Source organism: Dreissena polymorpha, chromosome 1, assembly GCF_020536995.1.
Source record: "Dreissena polymorpha isolate Duluth1 chromosome 1, UMN_Dpol_1.0, whole genome shotgun sequence".
Classification (NCBI taxonomy): domain Eukaryota; kingdom Metazoa; phylum Mollusca; class Bivalvia; order Myida; family Dreissenidae; genus Dreissena; species Dreissena polymorpha.
Window position 1 is genome coordinate 129859353 of NC_068355.1, and position 12979 is coordinate 129872331.

Sequence of the window (12979 nt, forward strand, 5' to 3'; positions counted from 1 at the left end):
TTTCTCAGAACGCGACTCATAAAAAGTATGTTTAAAGTGAACACTTTACAATCTTCTTTACCGAAAATAGAAAGCTGAAAACATCGATATTTGGTACTAATCACCATGTAGTATTCCATAAAGTTTGTTGAAATTCTGCTCCGTGTGGCAAAACTGGCTACGCCCTATGAGTCATGTGTTTTTACACATTTTATTAACGAAATGAATTCTTAGAAACTGGAAGTGTGGTTATGTCACCTATTTTTGCGATGTACTTTCGATTTCACATCTCGAAATTTTATTACCGAATATTCTGAAAATATGAACTTTCTTCAAGTAATGTAATATACCAGTCGTGACTTTTTAATAAATATAAACTTATAATTGTAAAAAAAACCACGGTATTTTAAAACTTTTCTTTTTTCGTCATTCGTGGTTGACGGTCCCTTTAAAGAACATGGTTGTTTAAATTAGAATGTTTTAAGCAAATTGGTATTGCTATGACAAAACATAAAATAATTAAACTTACCAACCATTTTATCAAATTATCATTACTAATTAAAGGCACACCTTCATCCAAGTCTATAAATGATCGACAAAACACTACATAGAAATATACTTTAAATTTGAAGCTTTTACTACGATCAGAGTGCAATATTATTTAATTTCGCATTCAAATGAGAGTTTAAGTATTGAACGATATTCACCATATTATACAGTAACAGTTTAGTTCATGTTAACTGAAAATAGTAAATACACAGAATGGCAATCTTCAAAAATCTGTGAACAATATTACATGTACAAGTTACAATACGACACTCTAAGCCGAACATCTTAAGGACACATTCAATTCACAGACAATGCAGGGGACGCAACTCTGACAATCCGTCTTCTTCGACAGTTGTAATGCTCGCGCTGAGCATTACGTTTGTCCTTTGTCGAAACAATGAAATTTCTCGGTATGCCTGACTCATCATTAATACATAATTGATGTCCAACGATTTCGTGCACAATTCTTAGTTCCGTTATTTAGACATTTACGACATCGACCAACTTCACCTTTGATACAGCCGTTTTCCGTTATCGACCAAAAATAGCAGACCAATCAGAAGGCGTATTGAGCAGAGAGGTTTCACGAATGAGTAATCCAGCAAAATGCACTCGATTTAAATTCAAATATACGACGTGACTGTTGTATCTTTGACTCTTTCAATGTTTATATTGTTGGATTAAATTTATACCTGTGTTCTGATTTTGTAAAACGTGTTTGATGAGGATGTTATTTTGAAGCGATCTGTTCATGGTATAAATTAGATAATTGATGCAGTAGCAATTAAGAGCAGTGACAGAAAACTGTCAGTGATGACCTAACGGTACGTACGTGTATATATTTTTCTTTAAAGGTTTGGTTTTCAATGTTCTAAAGGAACATTTATTGTAACATTTCAATAGCTGATGATGGCAAATAGACACGCAAGTTTCAACATGGATTAGTAAATATAGAGACTTATTTGAATGTCTCTGGTAAATCAATTAAACACAATATAAGCAAGTTTAATTTTGAAGTTTCATTCATGCCTTAATTAATGACATAATGGTATTTTTTATTTTAAATAGAAGATGGTCCTATTCATCAAAGTGTGCACACAATTTTGATATAAACGTCTAGACTACTCAAGCTTTATTCGGAGGCGTTCTGCGTCTCTGCTTTATTATACTTTAATCATTAAAAATGTGAATTGTCTCCCTTGCAAATCGTATATCGCGTTATTTTGTTATCCAATGATCTGTAAATGTATTTTGTCTCAATAATGTAATTGTGCTTATATTTTGCTGCATAATGTCTCCGCTTCCGAATGAACACGATGATAGTAAACTTAATAGTACGAATATTATAATTATAGGGTTTACGGTCACACTGCAGTTTCGTCATACTGAATTTACTGTAGAAAACGGGTAGAGGGTTCGTCACGATGGTAATATATAGGTGTGAATAATACCGGGAAACTTTAGCACCGTTGATTGACACCTTTCTTCTGTTATCATTCAACGTGTTTTTTTTTCTTTTCTGTTAAATTCGATAAATTGAAGTATTAGTAAGTATACACATGCAATTAAATGACATAATACAATGTCGATTACGATTCACAAAAAAACAATTATTCAAATACAACACAATACACAAACAAGTTTCAAAGTTATTGGCAATCGGCAATAAAAACATGCCTTTAGCCATTTACAACATAATTATAGCAAAGACGAAAGGAACGGTTAAGTAATATCATCACACACAACAAAGTACACATATAAATATTCAAGCATAATATACATGTCTATATAGAAATTAAATGTATTTATGTAACGAAACGTTGATATACTTCGGATTAAGGAACAGATAGTTCAGTAAGGGTATTATTTCTATATAACATAGCTTCTTTTAGGTATTTACAAATTCCTAATATTTTATTTATTATGCCCCCCTTCGAAGAAGAGGGGGTATATTGCTTTGCTCATGTCGGTCTGTCGGTCGGTCTGTCAGTCCGTCCACCAGGTGGTTTCCGGATGATAACTCAAGAACGCTTGGGCCTAGGATCATGAAACTCATAGGTACATTGATCATGACTCGCAGATGACCCCTATTGATTTTGAGGTCACTAGGTCAAAGGTCAGGGTCACGGTGATCCAAAATAGTAAAATGGTTTCCGGATGATAACTCAAGAACGCTTAGGCCTAGGATCATGAAACTTCATAAGTAGATTGATCATGACTCGCATATGACCCCTATTGATTTTCAGGTCACTAGGTCAAAGGTCAAGGTCACAGGGACCCGAAATAGTAAAATGGTTTCCGGATGATAACTCAAGAACGCTTATGTCTAGGATCATGAAACTTCGTAGGTAGATTGATAATGGCTGGCATATGACCCCTATTGATTTTCAGGTCACTATGTCAAAGGGTAAGGTCACGGTGACCCGAAATAGTAAAATGGTTTCCGGATGATAACTCAAGAACGCTTATGCCTAGGATCATGAAACTTCATAGGTACATTGATCATGACTCGCAGATGACCCCTTATTGATTTTCAGGTCACAAGGTCAAGGTCACGGTGACCCGAAATAGTAAAATGGTTTCCGGATGATAACTCAAAAACGCTTATGCCTAGGATCATGAAACTTGATAGGTAGATTGATCATGACTCGCCGTTGACCCCTATTTATTTTCAGGTCACTATATCAAAGGTCAAGGTCACAGTGACCTGAAATAGTGAAATGGTTTCCGAATAATAACTCAAGAACGCTTATGGCTACGATCATAAAACTTTATAGGTACATTGATCATGACTCGCAGATGATCCCTATTGATTTTGAGGTCACTAGGTCAAAGGTCAAGGTCATGGTGACCCGAAATAGTAAAAGGGTTTCTGGATGATAACTCAAGAACGCTTATGCCTAGGATCATGAAACTTCATAGGTACATTGATCATGACTCGCAAATGACCCCTATCCATTTTGAGGTCACTAGGTCAAAGGTCAAGTTCACATTGACCCGAAATAGTAAAATGGTTTCCGGATGATAACTGAAGAACGCTTATTCCTAGGATCATGAAACTTGATAGGTTTTACAAACAGCCCTTGTTTTTTTCGATGTCATAGTAGTTTGGAATAAATTTAAGGTTGGCCAAGAGATATGCCCAATAAAGTTCAATCTTAAGTGTCTATAATTGTCACAACAAAGTAGGAAGTGATACTCAGATTCAACAACAGATTTAACATAAAAATCTACTTAATAAACATAAAGATACCATCAAAACATTGTGTACAAATCTACTCAATAAACGGTATAATAATATACACAGGTACTTACCTTTACACAACACACATTTATTTGCAAGCAATATTACACCAAAAATAAATATTTGCATATAAAAAATAAAGATACAATCAAATACAAATCTACTCAATAAACGGCATAATAATATACATACCTTTACACAACACATACATTTATTTGCAAGCAATATTACACCAAAAATACCAAAAATAAATATTTTCATATAAAACATAATATACTCTATAAACGGTACCATTATATACTTACCTTTACGCACCACATACATTTATTTCCAAACAATATTACACCAAAAATAAATGCTTACAACTATGAACACAACAACACATCTGTCTCTTAAATGTCCATGTTTTTTTCACACATCGTCGTCGTGGATTGGGTCATGTGTTGAATAGGGTCCAAAGCCTGAGATTTTGCTGCCTCGCCTCAGAAGTTGAGTGGTGGTGATTTCATCGCCCTCATATTTGTCCCAGGTGTCGAATAGTTTTCCGTGGACGTCCTTGTATTTCTTTTTATCGATACGGGCAAGCGCGTGCACCGACACTAGACGAATCGTCAAGTCCACTGTCGCCGCCTCACGTCGTAGAAGGGGGACGAGCATGTAGAATCCTAAGTCAGCACGCCCGGCTCGCGTATCGATTCTTCGGTACAAGCATGAAATAATGAGCAAAGTTTATGAACAATATTGTTATATATATATATATATATATATATATATATATATATAACAGAATAACATAAATTGTTCACCGAAACCTTCAACATCGTTGTTAGTCCTAATTGTTTGTCTATAGACGCGCCAGTTCTCCGGCTTCCACATGGATCCCCGGATCCACGTGCGCTCAACGTAATTGACGACATTCAGAAGAGGACCGTCAACCTGGAATAAGCAAAATTTATGACATATGCGTACAGTACATTTTAGCACACTTAAAGGCGTGTGTCGCTAATTGATTGTTTGCAGTGCACTAATTAATATGTTTGCACTATCAAGTAATCAATGATTGAAATATCTTTCAAACCATCATTTGTTACAAAACTCAACTCAATAACGCTAAAAAATAACATAAAGAAGCATATATCCCAATATATTTATTACAACATCATATTCAATTGCAATATCATTTAATTCTATACAATATATCAGTGCGACGAAACCTCCTCTGCCATCCTTCGTAATATCAGTGTGACGAAACTGCATTGTGACGAAACCTCCACGTTTTTTGCAAAATACTTTTATTTATTTTATGCTAAGATTTATAGTTTTATTTGAATTGAATACAAAAAGCCTATCATTGTTAAGTCGATTCATGTTTTTGTTGACGTGTGTCAATGTTTACAACTGTTTCTTTTTTCGAAAGCTAAACAAGGTCACGTTATGTACGCACCGTTTTTGTGACGACAGAAAAAAGTGCAGACGAATTGTTTCTTGAATTTTGCAGATTTTGTTTGGTAAACATAATGTTCATCGATGTAATATTTTAGTATTATGTGTCCCTTACAAAAGTAAGAATGCTCAGAAACCGAATTGATGCGTACCATATAAAATACGAGTTCAATGAAAATGATCTACAATGCGTCAGAGTGGGCATAAATCAGCTGTAATAGTGAGCTTTTAAGTTTATAAATGAACTTCACACATGTCATATCTCGACATCTTTGTACAGCACCATGTCATATCATTTTTTTCATCAACACGTTGTATGTAAAGTCGAATTTTTCCACCAATACGAACTTTTTTAAGAAACCCTGGCGGATATGTTACTCGGGGACATTGGTTAACATAATTGTCGGTAAAAAAACTTTTACACTGGCATACCTTTAAAGAAATTTGTAAATAAAGTGCTAAATATGGGACAAATCCCTGCATCGTCGACTTTAAATAGCCATATTTCAATAAATCCTGTATATTAATAACCAGGATTTTTCTAACATACATGGTAATACCTCCTTTGCATGCCCCAAAATATATTTTATTTCAAAAATGCCTTTAAACAATTATAGAACTGGATTTACTTATCCTACCGAAATTCTTTGAAATATATCGGCTACATCTCCTAGCATGTCCAACTTCTCACAGCATGTCGGGTTTCCTGAGGTGTTATTGTTGCCCTTGCAATTTATAAGATTGAATCTGATGTCTCATTAAAATTCGATTACCATAATTACAACGGGAACTCATAGTCAAGAGACTTGTCTGAATAAGATAATTGAACTAGTTGATCTCGACTTGTGTGTGTCTGATTGTAATGCATTTAAACCCTCAACATAAAACCACTGTAGGTAGAAGATATCCCGTACATAAAACCCAGCTATCATCCATCACAATGTTGCGGACGCTGAATGAAGATCAAGCGTCTAGCGACGGCGATTCGGACGCCTGCGATGACCTTGACCGTCGGCCGCCGCCGCAGGACCCCTGCTACCGGTGCAAGAAGCGGGTTTATCCGGTAGAGAGAATTGACGTCGGTGTCCAGTTTCACAGGTACTTGTATACACATGTCACCTCTGTGGCTGTGACAAATGTTTTCATTTTGATATTTGTGTGGTTTCTTTTTCACGAAAAGTAAATTTGTTTTACATACAAAAAAAAAATGCGTTTCGCTAGACGTGAGAAAATTTTGGTCTTATTTTTCGCAAATTACTGTCTTGTTCATGTCAAGATTTGTATTGACGTTTGTGATCGTATCGATTTTTTGATATGCAAAAAAATAACATGCCATCTTACAAAAATATTATACACTGATGGGTGTTTTGAGTGTTGAAAACGTGAACTATATACTGTAGTCCTGCCTATGTCGCACTCTCGAAAACGACGTAGCTCTATCGAAGTCTAACCGCAGCATGATACACGGCCGTTAATTTTCGCTGAATATAGCACGGTATCGCCTGATTTTTCAGCTAGACTGTTTTCAGAGAAAACCCGAGGTACTGTCATGGCCAGCTCGTCGTCCGGCGTCTGCCGTCCGCGTTGTGCTTAAACCTTAACATAGGCTCTTAAAATCAGAGTGCTTCCACATACAACTTTGAAACTTCATATGTAGATGCACCTTGATGAGTTCTACACGCCACACCCAATTTTGGGTCACTAGGTCAAAGGTCAGGGTCACTTTTAAGTTCTGACAAGCTTTCATTTATTCAAAACTGCACACACAGCCGAGGGTTGGCAACCGCTATGCGGTGCTCTTGTTTAAATAATGCGAAATATGTTGGAAAACATATAAAACGTACTCCCTTCCAAAGAATTACGGTGAAATTTCAAATTATCCTATCCTTAGCGCCAACTCGGAAGTAGCATGGCTAATTTATTAATGCATCGCAAAAAAGGTGGCGCCCGTGATTAACGGCCGTGTGATAACTCGGAACATAAAGCATATTTCTTATTTGAACGCGTGCAACGTCAAGAAAACAGGGCTATTGGTGAGAGCTTTTCAAAATGATGATAATGTTTAAACAATGTTTAAATATACAATGGCATTGATTTGATTCCGACGTCAGGACCCGTATCAACACAACGTCTTATGAAACTTGGATCTTACGTAGTATCGATATACCGTACTTCAGAAATATTTCATTAATTACGATTTATTTTCATGTAAAAAACTCGAATGCTTTTTATTTATCTTGTAAAAGAATGCTCAACCTTCGATTCTTAAAGTACTGGACCGGTTCACTTACAGTTATAATTGATCTTAATGAATTTACTCTTTCATGCGGAGCTTTGTGTTGATCAACACAGGTCACCAGGTATGATACATATGCCCCTCTTCGAAGAAGAGGGGATATATTGCTTTGCTTATGTCGGTCGGTCGGTCGGTCTGTCGGTCCGTCCACCAGGTGGTTGTCAGACGATAACTCAAGAACGCTTGGGCCTAGGATCATGAAACTTCATAGGTACATTGATCATGACTCGCAGATGACCCCTATTGATTTTGAGGTCACTAGGTCAAAGGTCAAGGTCACGGTGTCCCGAAATAGTAAAATGGTTTCCGGATGATAACTCAAGAACGCTTAGGCCTAGGATCATGAAACTTGATAGGTAGATTGATCATGACTCGCAGATGACCCCTATTGATTTTCAGGTCACTAGGTCATGGTCAAGGTCACAGTGACCCGAAATAGTAAAATGGTTTCCGGATGATAACTCAAGAACGCTTAGGCCTAGGATCATGAAACTTGATAGGTAGATTGATCAGGACTCGCAGATGACCCCTATTGATTTTGAGGTCACTATGTCAAAGGTCAAGGTCACAGTGACCCAAAATAGTAAAATGGTTTCCGGATGATAACTCAAGAACGCTTAGGCCTAGGATCATGAAACTTGATAGATTGATCATGACTCGCAGATGACCCCTATTGATTTTCAGGTCACTAGGTCAAAGGTCAAGGTCACGATGACCCAAAATAGTAAAATGGTTTCAGGATGATAACTGAAGAACGCTTATTCCTAGGATCATTAAACTTGATAGGTATAATGATCATGACTCGCAGATGACCCCTATTGATTTTCAGGTCACTAGGTCAAAGGTCAAGGTCACGGTGACCCGAAATAGTAAAATTGTGTCCGGATGATAACTCAAGAATGCTTATGGCTAGGATCATGAAACTTCATAGGTACATTGATCATGAATGGCAGATGACCCCTATTGATTTTCAGGTCACTAGGTCAAAGGTCAAGGTCACAGTGACAAAAAACATATTCACACAATGGCTCTTACTACAACGGAGAGCCCATATGGGGGGCATGCATGCTTTACAAACAGCCCTTGTTTAAATGGAAATTAATATAACGTAAAGGGAATAGGCTTTTGAATCGGATTAGACGCGATATTGTACCTGTATCTGCAAGCTGCGTCAAGGTTAACACGACTAACTAAACATTTAAGTCGTTAGATCGTTGCGTTTTTACTGTGCAGCGCGCGTCTGATGAAATGTGCGATAAGCCATCATCTTAAGGCTTGAGATTAAGTTATTCTCCACGGTTCGCAAGCAGTTACTTCTGTTGGAAAAAGTACCGGTACCGGACCGATTGGGGAAAATTAGCGCGATAAACCTGAAATTTGGAAAACTCGTATCATATAATCGTCAGATTGGGAAATTCCGAATAATGGGTCTTTTACATGCATTTTGGCTTGAAATGTTCAGTTTTGGTGCTTATTTTATGTTTGACAAAAGCAGATGATGCACGTTTTGAACGAAATTTACGACATTTTGCTTTCTTTTGGGAATGTTTCTGAAGGGCATGTGACGAATTTTGTAGTTTGTCCTCAGTTTGGAAAGTTCCTTTTACGGGTACTTTAAAAAAGAAGGAAAAAAAAACGCCGCAACATCAAATCCACCATGTATTGTTTAGTCTATTCTAAGTATGCTGCAATGCATCTTGTTTTATGTCAGAGATATATATATTAGTTCCACCTGGTGCGTGTGAAGATTTAGGTCCGACCTGGCAGGTCAAGTTAAAAATTAGGTAGTCCGTTTAGGCAAATAGCTGTTGAAACAAGCTTTAAACCGCAGTTTATCATTTTATTTTTGACAAGCGCAAATGATTCAGGCTAATAAATGACACAATGCATCGGGCAATAACGGCATGTTTATAATTTTGTCTGATTTAGTTTTGCCCAAAACCACTATTAGATAATTATTCTTGAATGCTTGGAAACTTACTCCTTAGCTTCGCTACCGAAGTACTAGGGACTGTTATGCGCCTGTGTAACCTACCGTAAAAAGTGCGTTTGTATCCCTCAAAGTGCGCAGGGCTCTGCTGTTTTGATCATTAATGAGGCATTGGTGCAACTGTCTATGAATTATTAGCTTTTGTTCCGTTGGGGCATATGAACTACTATCTGCAGATTCTGGTCCATTGGGGCATGGTATAACTTGAAAAATCTTGTAGCATAAGACGATGTACCTTCATCTTCTACAAGATGGCAGGAAAACGAATGTTGGTTTAATAATTTCCGATAAATACGTTCATCAAAATAAGCCTCGCTCTGGGAAAATATGGCTTAATGCATCTCCGTAAACTGTTAAGAATTAGCCTGTGCAGTTCAGACTTGATTTTCGTTAAGTGGATACTTACCTAAAACGAAAATTTCTTTCAAAGTAGAAATTATCGTCCCTGAGCCTGGGTGGATGGCACCGGCTAGTCTGCGCCGACACTTAACGCACGTGCTTTAAGCACCGTTTTCCAGAGCGCGACTCGTTTATGTCTTATTAATGATTCATTATATTTTTGTTTTTAAACCGTTAGCGTTCTACATTCTGAGCATCAGCAGTTTAATATTCTGAAAAATGTACATCAATGCAATCAGTCAGACAAAAACACCGGTTTTAATCTTCGAGTTTTACATGATAACGTCAAACGCTGAATCTTTTCCACATCGTTGCATAGCTGCATGGCGCTTTAATCTGATCGCGATGTTTTCTTAGAATCTCTGACAGCCAGCCTCATCTTGCGGAAAACTGCGATCGTAAAACATCAATTAAGCAAATTTGTCACAGAAGATGTCGCCGTATTTCTGATTCATGGCATGTGTCACAGAGGCAGTTCACCGTAAACAACGCAAGTTCTGCCTCGAACATTAAATCGACTGCATCATCAGAACATACAATTGGGAATTATGCTTTCGTCTAAAACTTGGTAGCGATTCGAGTATTCTTATACACGTCAATTGATTATTTCAAAGGACCAATTTGACGAATGAATATGTTAAAATCACATTCACTGTTTATGGTGTGTGTGTATGTGTGAGTTTGTTGGTATCTTATTTATACATTTGGGCTCTGTGAAAAGTGGGTTTAATGAATGTGTGTAAAGTGTCCGCACAGGCTAATCAGGAACGACACTTTCTGCCTAAACTAGATTTTTGCTAAAAGAGACTTTCTTGAAACGCAACATATCATATAAAGGAAAGTGTCGTCCTTGATAAGCCTGTGCGGACTACACAGACTAATCTGGGACGACAGTTCAAGCACATGCATTTAACCCCCTTTTTACAGAGCACGGCCAATCTGTATGTTTTCTCACCTGCACTAATTTAAGATCAAACGTTGCCCAAAAAATAAAATTAAACATAGGGGCATGTATTTTTTTCTTCTAACTTTATATATAAAGAAATATTTCATTTTATATGTACAACGGCTCATATCATATGGGATCCAATAGGGCGCGAAACCGTTCACCATGCAGGCATTCCCCTAGGATTTAAGCTTCAGACTGTCGCTGTGCCTGAAGTGCAAAGTCAGGGTGCCCCTGTCTGTACCTGAATGATTTGAATAGAGCATAGAGCAACACATCTATAATTTTACCCAAACAAAACAGGCGCTGCTTCCGATGTCGCGTCTGTGGCCTCCAGCTGACGCTGCGCACGTTCCACTTCGACCAGGAAAACGACCCAGATGTGTACTGCAAGAACCACGTGCCGAAGTTCGTAGGGACCATCGACGACCAGGCGCTCGGGGTGCGGATGGCGCTGAACGCCCCAAAGGCCAACCATCTTGAGAAGGTAAGAATGCATGGGGGATAGAAGCTGACACGTGGTCTACGAACTTGTCTTTCGCATGATTATTAAATAGTGGAAATCTACAAGTATCAGGTATTTAATACTCATACCGGGCACCGAAAGGGTCATGTTTGACTCTTTTTCCCATAGCGCCTTTTAGAGGATATAAATAATCGACATAAACTCACAGACACAGATTTTATCTTCTGTAGTAATGGAGATATTACGTTACCATAGTGCCGTTAAAACATGAATGATTCAACTAACTCACTCGCGACATTCATTGTCACTAACAAAATCATTAGATTTATTAAGGCTACATATTACAACAACAACTGCAAAAAACGTTTGTCGCAATCGCGACATTCATTGTCACTTACAAAATCATTAGATTTAATTAGGCTAAGTATTTCAACAAAAAACTGCTAAAGCTTGTTTAAGTTAAATAAAGTTATAGACTTGTTTCGGAATCGAACATTCCTTACCGGAGACTTTGCGCGCACGGATGATCTCTGGATATGTTAGAAGACATTTGCTTAAATATTTAACAAGACCGACCTTTCCTGTTCTTTTTGTGGTCGTAGTTAAAAGTCTCTGGTTTAAATGGACATACATGCTAGTAAATGTAAAGTTTATGTAAGGGACTGCACTCGTTGTCAAAACCTGTGATACAATGTGAAATACAAATGGAGTGCTGGAATAAGCACGATTGCTATTAATGTAACTGAATACATACCTATAGAAGAAGTTGTTGCCATACCAACACAATATATATGTAATAACCATTGCAAACACAAACTCTTAGAGCAATAAAAAGTAAACGGATGAATTTGAAAGCCTTTAATCAATTGGTTGAAAGAGAACAGCTGTGATTTCTTGTAAGTTGTTGCGGTTTCTCTTAATCTCGGATATACATTCAATCCTCTGCATGATGGCCATCAATCAGAAGCGTACGCATTTAGAGGAAACTCAATGTAAGTCGCGTTCTGAGAAAACTGGGCATAATGCATGTGTGTAAAGTGTCGTCACAGATTAGCCTGTGCAGTCCGCACAGGCTAATCAGGGACGACACTTTCCGCTTTTATGACATTTTTCTTTTAAATGAAGTCTCTTCTTAGCAAAAATCCAATTTAGGCTTAAAGTGTCGTCCCTGATTAGCCTGTGCGGACTGCACAGGCTAATCTGGTACGACATTTTACGCACATGCATTATGCCCAGTTTTCTCAGAACGCGACTCAAATGAAAGTGCTTACAAGCGATACAAGATTTAATAGTTGCAAGCGCCAAAACAATAACTCCAGATTTTTCAAAAGCCTACAGAATCTTTTATAAGTTAACTGTTATGTTCTATGTCTATCGTTTTGTAAGTCACAATATCAATAAAAACACTATAATATAGTGAATAAAATGTGTCTCGGATTTTGAAATTAAATGTCCATCAAGACTTCATCAAATGAGTTCCATAAATAGCACGGGCCAACACCCATATGTTACACGTTCCGTTTTTTACGGTTTACAAAGAAATATATTAAATTGGGGCTTAGTGTTCATTATGATTTTCGTATGCATATGTGTAGATACTACAATTCCAAACATACAAAGCTGAAATGTGACACATCTTCATAAAGACATCTGTAATTACTTAACAT

General features: G+C 37.3%; 1 protein-coding gene across 1 annotated transcript in view; it reads left to right on the plus strand.

Moving 5' to 3' along the window:
• Positions 1–1099: 1099 nt before the first annotated feature.
• The window catches only part of LOC127849908 (hillarin-like), a 39964-nt gene continuing 28084 nt past the window's right edge, over positions 1100–12979 (plus strand). The window contains exons 1-3 of the mRNA XM_052382661.1: positions 1100–1352; positions 6112–6313; positions 11150–11333. Of these exons, the coding sequence (XP_052238621.1) occupies positions 6156–6313; positions 11150–11333 (342 nt within the window). The 5' untranslated portion in view covers positions 1100–1352; positions 6112–6155. The remainder of the gene's footprint in view (positions 1353–6111; positions 6314–11149; positions 11334–12979) is intronic.